The sequence below is a fragment of the Carya illinoinensis genome, chromosome 8 (assembly GCF_018687715.1).
Source record: "Carya illinoinensis cultivar Pawnee chromosome 8, C.illinoinensisPawnee_v1, whole genome shotgun sequence".
Classification (NCBI taxonomy): domain Eukaryota; kingdom Viridiplantae; phylum Streptophyta; class Magnoliopsida; order Fagales; family Juglandaceae; genus Carya; species Carya illinoinensis.
In genome coordinates this window covers 29,320,992-29,341,773 of record NC_056759.1, presented here as the reverse complement: position 1 = coordinate 29,341,773, position 20,782 = coordinate 29,320,992, and the positions used below count along the sequence as shown (strand labels likewise).

The 20,782-nt window shown below is 38.5% G+C and overlaps 3 protein-coding genes and 1 long non-coding RNA gene across 4 annotated transcripts; 2 read left to right on the top strand and 2 right to left on the bottom strand.

Moving 5' to 3' along the window:
* The first annotated feature begins 5,505 nt into the window (after positions 1-5,505).
* LOC122274585 lies at positions 5,506-6,141 on the top strand. Its single transcript, XM_043083612.1, has one exon. It carries the CDS (start codon positions 5,506-5,508, stop codon positions 6,139-6,141), a length of 636 nt encoding a protein of 211 aa, XP_042939546.1.
* Positions 6,142-6,467: 326 nt separating this feature from the next.
* On the top strand, positions 6,468-7,460 carry LOC122274584. The gene has a single exon (XM_043083611.1). The coding sequence runs from the start codon at positions 6,468-6,470 to the stop codon at positions 7,458-7,460; it is 993 nt and encodes a 330-aa protein (XP_042939545.1).
* Positions 7,461-8,164: 704 nt separating this feature from the next.
* Positions 8,165-10,442, bottom strand: LOC122318357. The gene is made up of 3 exons (XR_006244807.1): positions 10,261-10,442; positions 8,962-9,030; positions 8,165-8,265 (listed from the first exon to the last, which is right to left on the bottom strand). It is a non-coding gene; the product is annotated as an uncharacterized LOC122318357 (long non-coding RNA).
* Positions 10,443-11,865: 1,423 nt separating this feature from the next.
* Positions 11,866-15,559, bottom strand: LOC122319400 (S-adenosyl-L-methionine:benzoic acid/salicylic acid carboxyl methyltransferase 1-like). Its single transcript, XM_043137456.1, has 4 exons — positions 15,377-15,559; positions 13,713-14,120; positions 12,457-12,714; positions 11,866-12,373 (listed from the first exon to the last, which is right to left on the bottom strand). Exons 1-4 carry the CDS (start codon positions 15,449-15,451, stop codon positions 12,026-12,028), a joined length of 1,089 nt encoding a protein of 362 aa, XP_042993390.1. The 5' UTR covers positions 15,452-15,559; the 3' UTR covers positions 11,866-12,025.
* Between the last annotated feature and the right edge of the window lie 5,223 nt (positions 15,560-20,782).

The following is a 20,782-nucleotide window of genomic DNA, read 5'->3' as shown; positions in this document are numbered from 1 at the left end:
TATTTTAATTTTTATGTAAAATTATATTAATCAGGTCAAATGAGTTATGTGTATTAGTTTAACCCATTTACATGATACATGTTAGAATTAGGAGTGCCGTATTAATCTATTTTTAATTAATTAGTAAATAGTTTAAAATAGATGACACGAACCATTATTTAACCTATATATATATATATATATATTGAGTTGAGGTTTGACATGTGGTTTGACATGTTTAATTTATCGAGTTGGATTAAAATTAACCTATATATATATATATATATATATATAATCAAATGCCTACAATTTGATGCAACACAAATGCAATCTGTAAATACGAATTGCCACTCCCCTACAATCTATATGAAGCTAAATTAGGGTTGTTCCAGCGATTCGACGAGTAGATGAGAGGCACCGGTACTTTATTTTTTAGACGTAGATATTCAAATTGCAGCCAACCCCACACTGGCCCCATGTCTCGATATAGTGTCTTGTCCTCACTTGGTATTGCCAGCGATCGTTACTTTTTGTCTCTAGTTACCCATTATATTTATGCTTTCATTCAATGAGAACAAAAAGGTAGTGGAAGTGAAGTTTTACAAAATATTAATGTAACAATCAATAATCAATTACAATATCTTTCAATAAGTCGTGGTTTAATGCTACAATCAAGCGATCCACTAGTTGGATCAAATCAAATCATTTTTTACGGTCCCTCGTTAGCTTAGTAACGTGGACTGGGATTTACGAATATTCATTACTTATTTTTTTTTTTATCCACTCCCTCCGTGTAGTCTTGGTGTAAAGATATTGATCAATCTTCATTCTCAATTTGTTAGGACTCGTTGTTTATTAAATTTGATCTAATATGTTGATGTCGTGTTTCGTTACCCGATCAACTCCACAAGGGCCCAATTTGCACCTATAACTATGGGGAGATGAGAGCTTATTGGTGATGAGTGACATCTCCGATACTAAAGTCAATATATGGTCCTCTATATGGGAATGATAGGAGCTTAAGTGCAAAAAAAGCTTCTAGAGTACTCCCCTTGCTAAGGAAGGGGATATAAATACCTGGTTGGGGCGATTCCTGGAAATGAGAACATGAAGGTGTCGCTTCGTACTCGGGTCATGTCTCCCTGCTAGCTTCTTTCCCTGCAACAGACTTGCCAGACCCAATCGTGGCGACCACTGACAACCCAAGAGGCACATTGTGCTAAACCCACCCCCGGACTTCATTAAATGCAGCGTGGCTCCTCATTGTGGCGTGCCTGTCTCCGCCTTCCATTAAATGCAGCGTGGTCTCGGTCAGGTATACCCACTCTTTAAGTCTGTCTAGCTACCAAGCTTAGAGATTATCTTTGACCTTGTGCGCTAGGGTTGTCAGCCAGTAGTAGGATCCGACAATCTGCATTCCAACCCCTGATTAGCGCGTGTTGTTTAACCACTCATTCTCTCGAGCTTCTTGGGCTGACCTAGCCCAGTCCATCTTATCTTCTCAGGCCATTGGGCCTGTTCAAGCCCCATGGGCCGGGCCTGTATGGCTTGACCTAGCCCTGGGAATGACTCCCCTCGCATAATATATATAGTATCTGTTACTTTTGTTAGTTGTTACAATATTCATAATATCTTTAGTATCTTATACTCTAATTGTTCTTTTTATTTCATCCTTTAAAACTATAATTTTGTTTGGTTTTATCTGATCTATGTTTAATTAGAGTCCATAATTGACTCCGACTTCAAGGAGCTCAAGCTTTTCTAAATTTTGACATCATTAGATCAGTACGTGAATTAATTACCACTCACAAAGGCTAGGTTGATGAGAATATCATATATATTTAATTATTTGTATTATATTATTAACATTTATACTCATGTGTGAGCTAGCCACACTCCCCTTTAATAAGTGAGCACAATATGTGTAATATATAATTAAATGGAGTGCAATGTAGAATCAAGATTCAAACTCAGAAATACACCCATAGTTTTAAAAATATTATATACCTTTCTTCGATTATACACAATGAGTCTCCTCTAGGTTTCTCTAAGAGAAAAATAGGTGGAGTTTGCGTCTCGTTGTTCTTGGAGTAAGTGAGGTATTTTCTTCCTCTTCGGTCTACTTGTGGGGCAGAGATAGGAAGTGATGGAGGATCTGGGATAAAAATGGGAACATCTAAGTCTTACAGAAGAGGAGAATTCCGTCATTGAGATTGATTCAGTGAATGCAATGTTAATGGAGGAGAAAGGAGTGAGGAGTTTGGTAGGGAAGTTGTGGGCTGAACGAAGGGTGGGGAAGGAGGTAATCAGATCTACAATGGAAAAAATATGGAAAGTGGGGAGGGGTTTTAGTTTTCAAGAGATTGCGATCAACCTATTTGTGATAATGTTTGAGAGTCAGGAGGATAAGAAGAGAATTATGGAGGGTAGACCCTGGCTCTTCGATAATTGGCTATTGGTGTTAAAACCGTACGATGGTTTGGTTCCCCCGTAGGAGATGAAATTTGATAGGGAAGTCTTTTGGGTACAACTAAACAATCTATCATTAGCGCTAATGAATAATGAGATTGGCCAGCAGATTGGAGGCTCACTTGGTGTCATTCGGGATGTGGATGTTTGGGAGGATGGCATGGGCTGGGGAAGTTACTTAAGGGTGAAAATAGAACTGGCATTAATGAGATCCATTGCAAGGGGAAGAACCGTGAACTTATTGGGGAAGAAGTACTGGATTCCATTGAGATATGAAAAACTTCCCAAGATCTGCTTTAAGTGTGGGTGGATTGTACATGGGGGGATGGTTTGTAGTAGGCTTGGAGTTAAGCTTGCAGACTACTATGGCGAAAAAACACAATATGGATCATGGCTTCGCGTAGATAGTGGGGTTGGAAGGAGGTATGAGAGGAGACCTGCTGAAGCAGGTAGTGGATCTGCTGGATATAATGAGGGAGTTCCGCAAGATACAAAAGTAGGGAGGGAAAAGGAAACTAGCTCAAGATCTGATCATCTGCAAAGGGATGTTAGTAGACAGGATGAGGAGGAAACTCACGGTGAAGATGTAAACAAAGAGGTTCTATAGGAGAAGGTGAAGGGGATGGAGAGTCTTGATTGGGGAATTCAACAAGAGTCTGAACTAGGTTTAGAGTTGATGGGGGAAGAAAGGGGCTGACCGGATGCTTGAAATAAGTTATGAAAGACCTGAGGAGAGGAAGGGAAATTCGGAAGTTAATAATAAAAAGACTAGTAGCCAAAGCAGGAAGAAGAAGGGACAGAGCCCACCGAAATTAGGGGGACTTGCAGGGGCTAAAGGCCCTTTGGTAAGGGGAAAGTGGAAAAGAAGAGCTCGAGAGGCTGGGGGTCCAGTGGAAAGCCTTGTGACAATAAGCGGCAAACGCGGGTTGGAATTGAAAGATGGTGTAGGTGATGCAGAGATTCCAGTGGGAAAAGGTGGACATAATGGAGATAAATGGGAGGGTGTGGAACTCGAGTCAATGGCGGAGGCTGCTAGCCAGCCCTGCCAATTATTATGAAAACTCTGAGTTGGAACTGTCGGGGGCTTGGGAAACCCCAGATAGTTCAAGACTTTTACTTGTTGGTGAAGGATAAGAGACCCAACATAGTTTTTCTCATGGAGACCAAAACTATTGGCCGAAAAATTTGAAAGAATTAAAAGGAGGTTGTAGTTTTCTGGTTGTTTTGTTGTGGAACCAAGGGGAAGAAGTGGGGGGCTTGCTCTGTTATGGAGGCAGGATGTGGAATTGGAGGTTCTAAACTTCTCTCAGAACCATATTAGTGCTACTGTGATGTATGAAAGGAAGAGAGAGCCGTGGATTTTAACCAGATTCTATGGACTTCCGAAGGTTCATAGAAGGAAGTTTACTTGGAACCTGTTGTCGATGTTAAAACCAAAAAAAGAGGTGGCTAGGTGTGTAATTGGGGATTTTAACGAGATCATTCGTCAAAATGAGAAGGTGGGAGGCAGACCTAGGCCAAAGGGTCAAATGGAAGAGTTCAGACTTTGTTTGGAAGTGAATGAACTGTATGACCTGGGGTGGAAGGGACTGAAATATACTTGGAATAATAAGCATTCGGATGAAACCTTCACTAAGAAGAGGCTTGATCGAACTGTTGGAAACCTTAAATGGATGGGGTTGTACCACGAGAGTAAAGTGGAGATTTTAACTACAAGTCAATCAAACCATAAGCCTATTATGTTGACATTGGTAGAAGGAATAGATGCTGTGAAGAGGAGAAAGAGATGTTTTAGATTTGAGGCTAAATGGACTTTGGATGAGGATGGAAGCAAGATTGTAGAATATGCCTGGGCAAGGACATCGCTCTTTTGATCTTGTGAATAAAAAATTAAAAAATTGCAATGGTAATCTTGAAAGGTGGAGCTCTCAGAGAGAACGAGAGGGGGAAAGGGATTTTATTGCCAAAACTGAGAGGCTTAAGTGAGAACAAGAGGTAGAGGGGTCTCAAAATATTGCTGTTATCAAGTCATTACAAGAGGAATTGGGTGTTTTACTTGAGAAGAAAGACTTAAAATGGAAGCAGCGAGCGAAAAGAAACTGGTATTAGTATGGAGACAGGAACACCAAGTTCTTCTATGCTTGTGCTAGTCAAAGGAGAAAAAAGAATTGGATTAAGGAAATAAAAGATGCCCAAGGTCAATTGTTGACTGAACAACAGGGGATGGAGGAGGCTTTCTTTTAATACTTCAAGGGTATTTTCAGCTCCTCAAATCCATCAGAAGATGCCATTGCAGATTGTGTCAGAGATGTAGAACCGAGAGTGACTAGTGCCATGAATGCTGAGTTGCTAAAGGAGTTTGATAGGGCTGAGATCGAAGCAGCTCTTAAATAGATGGGTCCTCTCAAATCCCCAGGGCTAGATGGTTTTGGAGCATGTTTCTACTAAGCTTACTGGAGTATTATAAGAGAGGAGGTATGCAATGCCATCATTTCCTTTTTGAATGGGAGGGGGGGATTAGATTGTAGTATCAACTTTACTTATATTGCTTTAATTTTGAAAGTAGAAAGTCCTGTAGAAGTTTGTGATTTTTGCCCAATTAGCCTTTGTAATGTTTTGTATAAGCTTGTTTCCAAAGTGCTAGCCAACGAGTTGAAGAAAGTCCTCCCATTCATCATTTCAGCCAGTCAAAGTGCTTTTATCCCTAGAAGATTGATCACGGACAACATTATGGTTGCATATAAAACATTGCATACCATGAAAACCAGGCTAAAGGGGAGGAAGGGAAGTATGGCATTAAAGCTGGACATTTCTAAAGCTTACGACAGAATTGAATGGATTTTTTTGGAGGCTATGATGAGGAAGCTAGGCTTTGAGGAGAGGTGGATTTTTCTGGTGATGGAGTGTGTCAAAACAGTGTCCTACTTGGTGTTGGTGAATGGTCAGCCAGGGAAGGTTTTGAAACCTGAAAGAGGGATTCGTTAGGGGGATCCAATCTCTCCATACTTGTTTTTAATATGTGCCAAGGGATTGAGTTCCTTATTAGAAGTAGCAGAAATGAAAGGGGAATTAAGGGGAGTAGCTATCTCAAGAGGAGGGATAAGGATCAATCACCTACTATTTGCAGATGATTCCGTCATCTTTGGTAGAGTTAGTATTGCAGAATTGAAGAGGATTCAGGGGCTACTTGACATTTATGGAAAAGCTTTGGGAAAATGTCTCAATGAGAAGAAAATCACCATCTTCTTAAGCTCAAATACTCATTGGGGAGTTAGAACTCAGATTCAGCAAGGGGCAGGAGTTGCAATTTGCGGTAGCTATGAAAAATATCTTAGACTTCCTGCTGTGGTGGGGAGGTCAAGGTATTATACTTTTAGGAGTTTGAAGGAGAGGGTGTGGGCAAAAGTTAATAGTTGGAAGAATAATTTTCTTTCTCAAGCAGGAAAGGAAATCCTTCTTAAAGCAGTGGTGCAGGTGATACCAACTTATTCAATGAGTGTTTTTAGGCTGCCCATAAGACTTTGCAAAGACATATCATCAGTTATGTCCAGATTTTGGTGGGTTCACATGAAGAACGATAAGAGAATACAATGGAGAAGGGAGTTAATGCAGGCTAAAATTGGCTTTGGGCCATCGATGATATGGAGAAGCCTGTGGTATGCAATAAGTTTGATCAAGGAGGGGGTGGCTTAGAGGGTTGGGGATGGGAGTAAGGTAAAGATTTGGAAGGATTGTTGGCTGCCACGAACCTCTAACCAAAGAGTTCTTTCCTCTGTGAAGATTCTGAATGAAGATGCATGTGTTCAACAGCTCATAGAGGGCAATACGTGGAAGAAGGAATTAATAGAAGAAATATTTGTTAAAGAGGAGGCAGAGGCTATTTGCAGTGTTCCACTGAGTAGACTGGGGGCAGTAGATAAAATGGTGTGGAGTGGGTCGAAAAAGGGGATTTCTTAGTTAAAAGTGCCTATCACTTGGAGCATTCAAGGATTAGAGTTGGAAAGGGCTAATCATCGACAATGGCTACTGATGAGAAAGGGTGGGAGTCAATTTGGAAGTTGAATATACATGGAGTGGTGAAACAATTCCTATGGAAGGTGTGCCATGAATTACTACCTACTAGGCTGAATTTATTCAAGAAGCACATCATTAATAATAATATGTGTCCGGTGTGCGAAAGGGAGGTGGAAACAACAATTCATGCCTTGTGGTGTTGTCCAGTTGCCTCAGATGTATGGGAAGAACATGATAGTCCTGTCCAGAAGTGGGCTATTACAGATATAGACTTTATGGAGTTGTGGAAGAAGCTGCACCTGAGTTTGGAAGAAGAAGAGATAGAACTGGTAGCCTGCACCCTTAGGGGAATATGGTTGAGGAGGAATGCACTGATTTTTGAGAAGAAATTCAACAATCCAAGAAGAGTGTTGAGCATTGCAAAGCAAGGAAGAGATGAGTTTACAACAGTTAAAGTGCAGACTCTTAGGAGTAGTTCAGATAGAAGAGAGGCTATGTGGCAAAGACCGACTAACATGGTGAGCAAAGTCAAATGGGATATTGCAGCACTAAATGAAAAGAAGAAGAAGGTGGGGATTGGGGTTATTGCCAGAAATTCAGAAGGGGATATCCTAACCTGCTTATGTTTGAATATCCAAGCTGCTGTGAAGCCTATCTTGGCTGAGGCGTTGGCTTTAAGAAGAGCTTTATTTTTTAGTCATGAGCTGGGGTTATCTAACGTTTTATTTGAAGGGGATTCTCAGACAATAGTGAAGAAGTCGAATAGTCGAGAGGAGATATTGGCAGATTATGGGGTTGTAGTTGACGATATCAGGACAATGTTGAGAGATAGGCCGCATTGGTCTGTACAGTTTACATATAGGAAGGCAAATAACACAACACACATACTTGCAAAGTTAGGACTTACTTGTAAAGATGAAAATGTTTGGATGGAAGAGGGTTCTATACAGATTATGAATTCTGTGATGAGGGAGAAATACTGTAATTCTTTTGAATAGAAATGAAAGATACATATTTGATTTAAAAATAAAAAAACAAAGATTCAAACTCAGAAAACCTGGTCTAACATCGTGTGAAATCACCAATACTTATCTTACAAAGTGAAAATTTTGAAAAGATGTAGATTCAATTAGTAAGAGAAATCCTAGGAAACATATATCTTAGCACTTACTACGACATCTAGCTAGCTTTTAGGCGTGTGCATCCGGATCCGGATATCTGGCCATAACCGGATTCGGGTTCTAAAAATCGAGCAGTTATCTGCTCGAATTCACCCGGATTCCAATTCGGGCGGATAACCAGGTTTAATCCGGATTATAATCGGATATCCAGTTTTTATGAAAATTTTTACCTTAAAATCCGGATATTCGGGTTATAACCGGGTTTAATCCTTTTTTTTTTTTTTTTTTTTCAGAAGACTTTTAAAACTCCAAAAAAAATATATATATATAGCACTTAAAAAAAAAATCCGATATCTTGTTTCAATTGCCCAATTTGTTTTAAAAAATAATTTAAACACATTTTATAAGGTTTTTTTTTAAAGTAAATTAAAGAACACAATAAATAAAAATGAAAAATAGATAATATTTTTGTTTACATCTCAATGCAAAACATAAATTTACAAAGAAAAAAATAAATAATAATATGTTACAACTAATTAAACTAATATAATGCTACTACTATTTAAAAAAAAAAAAATACAATGCTACTACTCTTCACATCTTGAAAGTTGAATATGGAATTGAGGAAGCTACACAAGGGACATTGACTAGCACAAGGGGCATACTAGCATTCTCCAACAACCTGAAATGATCAGCAAATTTCAAGAAATACATCAATCCAAGTACACAAACATAATCCAAGTTTAGTTCCCTAATATTTCTTGAACATTGCTTGAGACTTCCATATTCAAGAAACTATATAAGCAATGTTCAAGCAAGCCATTTGAGTGTTTTATGATCAAATAGTATGGAGGAGAGCAAGGGAGGACCAGGTGCATGATATTTGAGGGAGGACAGTGCAGTTTGAGTGCAAATGGGTTCCTAAGACAGCAAGGTCTTCAAGAGTCACAGAAATGGAGCAATTTAGCGTTGATGTTGGGTTTCATTATTGGAATTTGGGCATAGAGTGCTCTCTTTTTTCATTTTGTATTGTAGAAGATTACAGACCAGAAACTAGAAAAATGCTAAGAATGCAAGTTTCTTGCATTCTTTTTCTCAATTTTTATGGGGATGATAAAAAAAATAATGTACCATCTTCATACATATTGTACATCTATTAGTATCACCTTTGATCTCTATCACTTGATTATCCCTCATGCCAAACAGAAAACATCAGCTTCAATCTAAGCAAAATAATTGTTTTGAATACTTCCATATCCACGATCCCTATCACTTTGCACTTCAATAATGAATGCCAACGTAACAAACAAAATTTACTTGCCCCCAGACCACTTCAGTTGCTCATAAATCAAGGAAAATAATGCAGTTGAGAGCATACCCTTTGAATGATCAAGCAATGTTCCAGCTGTTGCTGAATAAACCCCTCTCGCAAGCAGGCAGAATAATGCTAACAACACAGACAATGTTGGGGTCACCTTTAAGTCTTACAAGAACCCTGAAGATAGGAAAGAGGAAACTTACAGCAAAACATGTATGCTGTAAAATTGTGTGGTTCAGGTGGTCTTGGAAAATTATTTTTTCTAATTGCATTATTGATGTTAATTGTTCATATTTGAATCCAAACGCTGTATTTTGTAGGATATGAAAATTAAAATATGCAATGTATATATATATATATATCCTTGATTTGTTGCATTCGGAGATTAAGATAGGAAATCAAATGATACTATAAAACTATTCCACCATTTTACAAGCTCTAACTTAGCTTTGTCGATATGTGATTGACCAGATGTGTCCTGTTTTCAAGGATTATTCACTTGTCTAGAAGCATATTCCTTACTGCTCCACAATTTTTGTATATATCATATTAGTCCTCCGGGGCATGAGGTTTGTAACTTACTTTTTTGCATGTCATGGTCTTGCATGATTTTCATATCTGCATTGCTCTGTCTCTTTCATTTAATCTAATAATTAACATAATTTCTTTCTTCAAAAGCTGTTGCAGTTGGGAGCTGCTGAAATTAGCCTAGATGAGTTTGTGCTTTCTGTTGATGATTTAGCAGATCAGATTGCTGAGGTTCTCGACTTCTTTGGGTATTTTTTTTTAACTTTTTAACTTATATTTATCTATTCTCTTTTTACTTTGGATATATTGAAGGGAAGCAACTGATGCTCTCTCTCTCTGTGTCTCAAACTTGGTGCTGTGATGTGTTTGGAGGTTTTATCTGGAGCATATGTTCTTACCCTATTTGCTATAAGTTGTCTAACCGGTTTAAAAAACGTTAACATAGATGGAATGTTTCTAACTCTTAGAAGTAAACAGGAACTAAACTACAAAATACTAAACCCAGAACATCAAACACAAATCCAAACATTTCAGGATCAGTCTTAAAACCAGAACATTAAACACAAACCCAAACAGATCCAAGAGAAAATCAAACACAAACTCAAACAGATCCAAGCGAAAATGAAACACAAACCCAAACAGATCCAAGCGAAAATTAACCACAAATCCAAACAGACTCAAACAAAAATCAAACACAAATCTAGAAAAAAGGAATCCAACTAAACATAGAGAGAGAGAGAGAGAGAGAGAGAGAGAGAGAGAGAGAGAGAGAGAGAGAGAGAGAGAGAGAGAGAGAGAGAGAGAGAGAGAGAGAGAGAGAGATTAACATACCTATTTCACAATCGCATTGGCACGGCTAGGGACTTGAGGAGGATTCGAGAGACTTGAGAGACGAGCGACAAGAGACGAGAGACACTAAGACAGAGTTGAGAGAGGGGATGAAAAGTGGAGAGGATTTGAGAGACATCGGAGGAAGTATTCAATCCAACAACGGTGCCGTTTTCAGGGAAGGAAAAAAAAAAAATGGATGCATAACTCGGTTATCTGTAACCGGGTTATAACACCGGATCCGTAACCGGATTTGGATTTATTTAATCGACCGGGCAGATAACTGCTTGGATTACACCCAGCTTCCAGATTTCTAGACCGGACGGAAAAAAAATCTAGTCCGGATGCACACCCTTAATAACTTTGGCATTATCACAATATTAGTTTGTACTTTTCTTCATATTCAGGTTCTAGTACTTACCACCAATCATTATGCAAACACACTGTTTCATCTGAAATTCATGACAGTTAAAAAAAAAAGAAAAAGTCAAAAGATATATCTATATATCTATTTCTATATCTAATACCCAAGTTAATTTCTTTTTGCTGATGTGGCATCGAATCCGTGCAAGTTCTCCCCCACACTGTATTGTTTATTGTCTCTCTCTCTCTTTTTTTTTTTTTTTTTATTTTTCTTTTTTTTATCTTTTTTTTTTCACGCTTTCTTATGCAAAAGCTCAATTCGAAAAGTGGAGAAATGTAAGGAGGAGGGGCCACTTGATTTGTTATGATCTGGGTGCCTATGTAATATTTTAAGGTTGTTCATTGGCAAGGATTCTCGAATGAAGATGAATATAGCAGTGAATGCTTTTCAGTTCTGTATAACAAAGTATAAATCAAGGTGTAGTATGTTAGATTTTCAATGACATTGAGAATTGGTCATCATGTACATGTATGTGTTTTTCATTGATTGTAGGTAAGTGAGCACAACTTATTTGATCAAATGTCTCAATGTTGTGTTTGCCCACAACGAGAAACTTTCGGTTGATCTATTTCCTGATATTTTGTAGGTGAATGCAAGTTTCTTATATATTGTTGAGGATAAGTACTGTTTGTTATTTTGCATATTTTTTCAGATTTAATATCCACATGCAATTTTTTTAATTAACCACAAAATACTCGATCTGCTTTTGTGATAGCGTGTACACGTGATCAAACACAGATCAATACGACATTGTCAACTCCGAGAAAAATCTGCAATGAAGATAGCTCCCAAAAGAAGCATCACAAAATGATATTAATGCATGTTGGGGATCAAGCAAACCAAAGGTTTACACAATTGTCACTGATCCCAGTTTAGGCTTTACAATCAAGACAAGAACTTTAGGGGACTTTAGGGTAGTACCCCTAAATAAGAAAACATGCATGGCTTGCATTACAAGAAAAATGAGCATTTATGACAAATTATGTGGCAAAAACAACTATATATTTACAGTGAGAATGTACTTAATTTAACAGGAAATAATTATTTTGACAGGAAATATCTGGTAACAAATATTTTATTTTATTTATTTTGTAGTAAAGGTCGTGTTTTTTTAGTCACTAATTTTGATCAGACACATACTCCAAGTCTAATTTTCAGATACATAATTTTAGTACACGAAAAGATAAAAACATTAATTAGCCAATTTAGCCAATTAAGTAATTTATTGCCATGAAGGGAAAAGTAGAAACACAAGATCATATAACAGCTTGTAGTTAATAGAATCATCTGTGCTTAGGTGAGTATGACTACTCTTATTAAAGCACTACATAAATATTTTGATCATCATTTTTTTGTCACAGAAATGATTAAATTGGTAATCTCTAGTATGTTCTCTTGAGAAATGTGCTCAGAAAGAATTTCTGTGAACCTGCAGAAAACCTCCTCAATGATGCCATCTCCAAAGTGACTAACTAGCAAAGGTTCTGCAACAGCTCTTACGGAATTTGCAGCAATTTTGGATACATCAGAGTGGTTGTATTCCTTGTAGTAAATGCTCCTGCTGATTTCAGAAAACTCCAGTCTATCAATGGAGAAAGATCCTTCTTCCAAAATCTCGGATTTCACTTCGGATAGAGATGGAGTGTAGTGAGGGATGTTGAAAGAATCCAGTTTCTCTTCTTTTATGAGTCCCTATATATGTATAAATGATTCATATGCCAACAAATATTAAGAATGGGCTCGCATAATTTACAATAAATGGTGCTGCTGGTTACCTTGGAGACCATGTCATTTAGTGCCAGGGCAAAAACCTCCCACATGGAATTAGAACTTTTTTCTTTAGTTGGATCTTCACTTTTTCTCCCTATAAACGTTAAAACCATTCGTCCTCCTGTTACCATTTCTTCAGCACGACACTTTAAAAATGTAGAGAAATCTCTTTGAAATTGTGAATGGTAAGCCTTCAACACATTTGGTGGGCTTGTGCTTGCGATGTAAATGTTCCTTTTGTTATTCTCTATCTGCTCAGGAACCTAAAGAACAGCAACATTACTTACTTACACAGACACACACACACACACACACATTAATTTATTTTATAATATATGCAACCAAAATCTGAGACAACAGGTTGCGTCTGATGATTCAAAGCATGAACAATAGAAGCAATAGGACAAGATCAGGCAAAAGGGTAGCTAGAGACCAAGCATAAGTACTACCAAACAAAACAAGATAGCTCATTGGAAGTTGCTATACATTACAATATTAGGATTCAAAGCAATCCAGTGCATTTGGCTGTACAAATTCAAGCCCCAGGTCCAATAAACGTTTGCTATTTCTATGCATGCTTCCCACATTATTGGGGAAGTACTAAATGTCATAATATGATATCATGACCTCGTATCATGTTATTATTGAACCGTGATTATTGATAATAGCTATACTTTTTGTTTATAGGGTTAAGAATATAGAATAAATAATTAAATCTACTTTTTTATTTCATAATATATGCAACCAAAATTCTGAGCCATAAGTACTAGGACAAGATCAGGTAAATGGGTAGCTAGAGATCGACCAAGCATAAGTACTACCAAACAAAACAAGATAGCTCAATGGAAGTTGCAATACATTACAATATTAGGTTCAAAGCAATCCAGTGCATGCAGAATTGCAGCAACCGGCCGCAATTTGCAATGATTGTAACATACAACTATAAATGTTGCAGAGAGTACCCAGAATACAGACCAAGCAGATAGTACACTAGTAGCAAAGGAAAAAAAAGAAAAAGAAAAAGAAAAAAGCAAGGATTACTACATAGTTGGCTGTACAAATTATAAAATAAATAATTAAATCTACATTTTTTTATTAGTTTAAGCTTTTGGGATAACTCATAATTTCATATAGTATTAGAGCATAGAGGCTAGGTCTTGAGTTTGAAATTAATCTTGAATCTACACTCAACTCCATTTAATAAAATATTCCATTAGAACAAGTGATCAAGACTATAAGAGTTACATATAGAAAGAGTTACCTGAGATAACCAATGAAGACTATAAGAAGAATGAAGGAAATGAAGACTCTTTCTCATAAAAAGCCTGCCATAAAAAGAACCGGGCACTCCCGAGAAGAAATATGGACCAGCGTCTTTCGCTTCGAGTTGACTGCTCAAATTTTTCTGGAAGCTTGGTAGAGACTTGAAAATAGTATTGAAGTCGTTCCCTGGAAGGTCATTTAAAAGCACTTGAATTTCAAGAGATTGATGGCCTGATTCTTGGCGAAGCTTCTCCACTATCTTAATAAGTTCAGAAACGACGAACAAAGAATTGTGTCCAGAAGAACAACCCAAATCGGCGATGACTAGGCTACTTGGCGAGGTGCTGCTGTAGAGATTGGTCATAGCCTCCTCTATAATGGGCATGGTCATAGATATCACCTTTTTCTGTTCAGTGTCCGAACAAATTAATTAGGAATCTAAATGACTGCTTCATATATATATATATATGCTTAATTAGTTTACATAATGAACATATATAGGTTGTGAACATAACTTTTATCAATTGATCTTTGGATGTTAAAATGCAGAAAATATAGCAAATATTGCAATTTATTGATATATATCTATGTATATATAAAGTAGGTACATAAAGATGACCCTAAATTGCCTGTATGGATTGTTTAAAACATCGATATAAAATCCTTGTATATTTAGTATTTTCCTTGGCTCGGAAATGGTAATATAAAAATCGTTTACTACTCAATTTATAATTAGCTAATATAAAAGTAGCTTGATCAATTTAATTAGTACATGCATGGTTACAACTTTCAATTTAAAATAAAATTGTAAAAGATTGGTAAATTTATCATTTATCATTTTCCATATATAGAAGATCTTGATCTAGTGGAATTAATAATAGATATACTATAAGAAAACTGCTTATTTACAACCAGTTAATTCCAACAAAATGATTATTTTTAGCTAAAATTAGTTACAAATAGTTTTTTGATTGCAATAAATTGATCACAAAAATTTAATTTTTTTATAGACATACTATCAATTAATAATAATAGCGATGTATGCATGGCACATGATCTAGATCCGTCCTTGAAAAGTTAGACACGCATCCACCTACAAAATCATGAAAAGAAATATGCAAAATATGTAGATATATATAAGCCTCTGATTCACGATCTCAACCCCAAACTCCGAGAGATATATACTACACATGGACATTAACTCTTGAGTTTTCAGGGCAAAGATATTGTTCTAAGACGTGCGCGGCCAACTTCATGATCAATTGCATCGATTCCACGCACACGAATTGCAAAATGAGTGATGGTATCTATGGGATCATATGGGAATTAGTGAAAGCGGTCAACGTAGGTACGGTGCGTACGGGAAAGAATGTCTTCGATCTCAGTTGTAAAATGGCATGGATGCATGCAGTGATTATAATTAATTTTGAGAAAAAAAATCTATTCATTATCAATTTTTTCATCAGATGATATAGTATTAGATGATAATTTCATAATTAAATATAATAAATATTCTCTAATCATCTAATACAATATCTTACGATAATGAGAATTAAGATAAAGATTAGCATTACTCTTTAAAGGTACAGTATCCTATTATAAATTCAAGTAAACAAACTACGAAACATTTTCTCATTTTTTTGCATAATAAGTAATGATGACCTGTAAGTGGGAGTTGTTTGAGTAACTGGTTTCTCCCGTTCCTGCATTCATGTGGAGCACCCCTCCAACTTCCATCTCTCTCAATCTCGATCTCTTTTGCTAGCTCCAGCTACCCGTGCGTACGTACGTTAATGCAGCGTCGTTGCTAGTGTGTGAGCGAGCTTGTGTTGATTTCTATGAAGAAGCCAGCTAGCTATATACTCATGTCCTAAAATGATTAACTCAAAAATATATTAAAAAAAAAAAAAAAGCCAGGGCGGAGGTTAATTAGAATTATTCGGGAGGCCATTAGCTAGAATCGATCTCAGGCCAAGCACCACATAATTTTCCCTGCTCATTAGAATCGTACGTTCCAGCTGGTTGGTCTATGTTTATTGTTTAGAAATGATACCAAGTCTCACGCATTCCCTTAAAAAAATGTGGATAAATCTGAACTTCATGCTAAAAAATTCTTTTTTAATAGTAGATTATACATTTATTTTAAAAAAGAATACATGAAATTTACATATGACCCAAACATTGTATTTTATAACATTACTCTGGTTTTTAGTAATAATACTAGATAGAGACTTAGGATACTTATTGTGTAAGTAACGCACATTGCCTTTAAAAAAAGTGAGATCCATTATTAAAATATAAATTGATACAACACGAACACGACCAGCAAATATGAATTACCACCCCTAGGCAGCCACCTTACAAGGCTTATAATCTAAGGGGGCAAAAGTTGCTAGACATGAGAAACGGTTAGATTATCTTGAGTAGAAGACACTAATGCCAACTACCAGTATGTTCCAGCAATGCTACACATTTAGTGCTCAAAACACCATGGTTAGTATAACACTTCAAAGCAATGAAGATTAGCAGCCAGCAGCAGCCTCAGGGCTAGAGAACGGCAAGGTAATCATGTTCAAGTTGATCATTAGCAATTAGTAGTAGTGAATGTAATTTTGATCATGATGGTGAGCCCTTTCTTGTTAAAGAAATCATCACATTGGTAAAACTCATGTTCTCTCGAGAAATGAGATCCAACTGAATTTTTGTAAACCTGCGAAAAACCTTCTCGATAATGGCTTCTCCAAAGTGATTAACAAGCAAAGTTTCTGCCACAGCTTTCTGGCAATTCGCTTCAATTTCATACCATTAATGGACAAGTTGCGTTCTTTTTAATAGCTATTCCAGCTCATTGCAGAAAACTCCAGTCGATCAATGGAAACAGACCCTTCTTTCAAAATCTCGGATTTCACTTCTGAAAGGGATGGACCGTAATAAGGAAAGTTGAAAGAATCCATTTTTTCTTCTTGTATGAGTCCCTATATATATATATATATAAATTGTGTGTCTATATGAATGTATATAATAAGCTTTAGCACAATAAATTCTATCAAAATCCTTATAAACTACTCCAGTAGTGCTAGGTGTTTAATTACCTTGGAGACCATGTCATTGAGTGCCATGGCCCAAACCTCCCACATGCAACAACACTCTTTGCTGGATGGATCCTCGCTTCTTCTCCCCACAAACGTTAAAACCATGCGTCCTCCGGTGATCACCAACTCCTCTGCAGTACGAAACTTCAAAAATAGAGAGAAATCTCTTTGAAACTCGTGTGAGGAGCAAGTCCTTGGCAGATTTGGCGGGCTTGTGCTTCCGATGTACGTAAATGTACCCTTTGTTATTCCCTATATGTTCAGGAACCTAGCTAATTAAAGCGATCAATAGTAACTCATGATTTATCTATTTTTTCATCGTAATATAAATACTCCATTTATGATCATAAATTGGTCTAAAAAGGTTAATGAATCATTTTTAAGGAAAAACAACTTCTTAAAAACCGTGCAACAAGTGAAAATCATTTACAGATCACTTGTGGCGATGAGTGAAGATATAGAATTACAAGGTCTAAAAGGAGACATTACAAAATGAATTTTACAAATTACTAATTAAGTGGTCTAATATGCAGGTGAGTCGTGTCTATTTTACTATAAAAAAACTGTATATGCAATTACTTTTACGTACTTTTTTATACATTCTACTAACGTGATTGGTTGCGTCATTTTTTTAATATAAAATTACTATTTTGACCAATCATATCAGTGAAGTGTACATGGAGTACGCATAAGTGACTATATATAACAAAACTCACAAACAACTTAATTTTGTTAGTTAATTCATTTTGTAAGATCTCTTTATAAGCATTTCTCTTGACATTAACCACAAATATATTATGATTTGAATACTAATGCATGCTGTTAAGGGGGACTTTTGTCATAGGCCTTCAAGGGCCCTCAAAGCCCAAGCCCACCGGGCTTCATTAGAGGATAAAATAGGAGAGAAAGGAGGGAATACGGGAAAAGGAAAGAGATGAGAGAAAGCAATGTCAGGTTGTCAGGAAGGGATGGGGAGAAAAGACGTGAGGTAAGATGACGTAACATAAAGGAAGAAAAAGAAAGAGATAAAAGGAGAAGTGATAGACGACTTAGGGGGGACCAGGCTTCTTGGAGGCTTCTCGGGAAGGCTTCTTCAACTTTTAGATGCGGCATCCTGTGATAATGTCTAGACTGAGAAGAATGATATATAATTCTATTGTACAGTGAGGATGAGAGATTCTGAGAGACTGTAAATCAAGCTTATATAGTGGATTCTCCTATTCCCAAACCCTAGTGGATGTAGGCTCAGTGCCGAATCACGTAAATCTGTGTATCTATTTCTCTCTATTTTCCTGCATTTATCTACTCTTCATCACCATGGCCATACACATAGACTCTATACAGCCGCATCGGATTAGCTGAGGGCCCACACAACCTCATCCAAGCTCGACACTACAGGCCCACACATCACTGACCCAAGCCCAACGTTGCCTCAGCGCGCTGGGGGGGTCCTTTTCCTCTTCTGGTCTGTTGATAAAAATTACACATTAACAATTGGCGCCATTTGTGGGATCGAGTTTCTTTTTACATAAGAAAGTGGAAGAGGGACGACTTCCCGAAGCAATCAATAATCTCCTAAAAGAAAGGATGAAGCTCTCTAGATAAGTGTTCCCGGTTTTCTCATTTTTATTTTTATAAAAAAATATCACTGCAAAAAAAAAAAGACCATGTGAGCTTCTTTGGTTGAGCACATTGCACCTTTTTATGCATACAATGTACAGACCAGGGACTGTGAGCTGGGTATTGTGCACAGTACCCAGATCACATGGAAACAGTGCATGACAATCACAGCTCTTCACAGGTGCACATCACCCCTACACCTGAGGAGCCTCGAGGCAGCCTTCTTTGAGGTCCAGCGGCCCACCGATAGCCACCATTTAAAGAGCCGACTGCTTCTGGCCGGTGCCATGTGGCTCCTCTCTTGCCTTGAGCTCAAGTAACCCGTCAGCAGTCCACTCTCAATCACTGGCGGTGTTTGGTGACAACCCAAGTAGCCCCCTATCAATGGCGGTCGTGAGTAGTGCACCTCGCTGTGCACATGGGATGGCAGTCGAGCCCACCCTTGGCACGACGGTCTCCAAGACCCACTAGCAGTTGGGAGTTCATCTTGGGCAGAAGAAAATTTGAAGTAGTATATGTAGAATAGGAAGATGCCAACGGCCACCATGTGGCCTACCGGCATCTTCTGTTCCCACTAGTAGGATCTCCAACCATGCAGCTTCAAGGTTTGCTTGCACGTGGAGCCTTCATGACAGTGCACGTAGTGTGCCACATGCGGCTCAAACTTGGGGGCCCACAGCTTTGTAGCTGTGAAACCCATGAAAGGGACCTACGGCCACCAGGTGGCCCGCTAATGTTCCCTGTCCAGGCCAAGGTGGCCTCCATCCACGGAGGCCTTGGGATCTTGACAGGTGGGTGCATGTCGCAATGCACTCGTGAGACTTCTCGGCCCAGCCCCACAGCGGTACCACCAGAGAGCTAGCGGCCATGTGGTCACTGGCAGCTTCTGGATCGATCATCACCCTCTCTGTCCATGGGTGGCAAATAGGACACCAAGTTTGCAAGTTGCCGTGCACCACGAAAGAACTCATGGGCAACATAGCGACTGTGTGAAGAGGTCATGGATAGAGCAATGAGGCCTTGGGTAGACTTCACGGGTAGCGTAGTGAACTCATCGGACTGTCACCGGAAGAATTTTGCAGACAACACCAAGACCCATGAGAAGAGCTCCCAAGTAGAATCATTGAGAAGGCCCAGGAGCCGTGCAAACAATACTCACTATGAGGAACTCTGAGAAATGCAAGCACCTACAAAAAGAGCTTGCGGCCAACAGACTGATCTTCGTGAAGACTCACGGGCAATGTGAGTGAGACCACCATGAAGGTTCGTAGGGAACGTGAGTGGAATCCTCACAAAGACTCGAGGAAGCACGAGTAATTCAACCATAAAGACTTGTGGGCAGCATGAGCGGGACCACCATGAAGACTCTCGAGTGATAGTACCATCACAAAGGACACGTCGGCTCAAAAATTCCACCGCAAGCTTGGTCCCTGCCAAGTGCAAGCGAGCAGCAGACATCAGCCGCCATACTCAAACAAGGAGAAACCCCATTTTAGAGGAAACCAAAATAAAAAAGCAAGAAGAAGAGAGAGAGAGAGAGAGAGAGAGAGAGAGAGAGAGAGAGAGAGAGAGAGAGAGAGAGAGAGAGAGAGAGAGAGAGAGAGAGAGAGAGAGAGAGAGAGAGAGAGAGAGAGAGAGAGAGAGAGAGAGAGAGAGAGAGAGAGAGAGAGAGAGCAAAGCAATGCAAGGAGGAAAAAAAATAACATTCACAAGTAGCAATAAAAAAGGAGAGAAGAAGAAGAATGAAGAGTGAGAGAAGAAAAAAGAATATAAATAGAGAAGCAAAGCAAAGCAATGAGGAAAAGGAATAACATTTAGTAGCGGTCAATTTCAGTTAAGCAAAAAGTCGACCATAACAACTAAAATGCTCCGGTTTGTCTTCCTCAAAACTTATGTGAATTCTATTTTTGCTAATATAATTGCTACTTGTGATGTGGAACTCCAGCTATATAGCCTACTCGGAATCTCCTTCGGCAAATGAATGAAGGCTCCCGCGAGGGAATGAATGATCCTCCCATGAGGAAATGAACGAAGGCTCCCCTGAGGAAATGAACGAAGGCTCCCCTGAGGAAATGAACGATCCTCCCCTGAGGGAATGCTCCCATCGTGGGAAAGCTCCAGCAACTCACCTAAGTGAATGAACGATCCTCACCCGAGGGAATACTCCCTTTGTGGGAAAGCTCCCACAAGGGAATGCGCTCCTGAGGGAATGAAGGATCCTCCCTCGAGAGAATGCTCCCCTCGTGAGAAAGCTCCTGCAAGGGAATGCTCCCCCGAGGGAATGAACGAAGGCTCCCCTAAGGGAATGCTCCACTGAGGGAATGAATGATCCTCCCTCAAGGGAATGCTTCCCTCT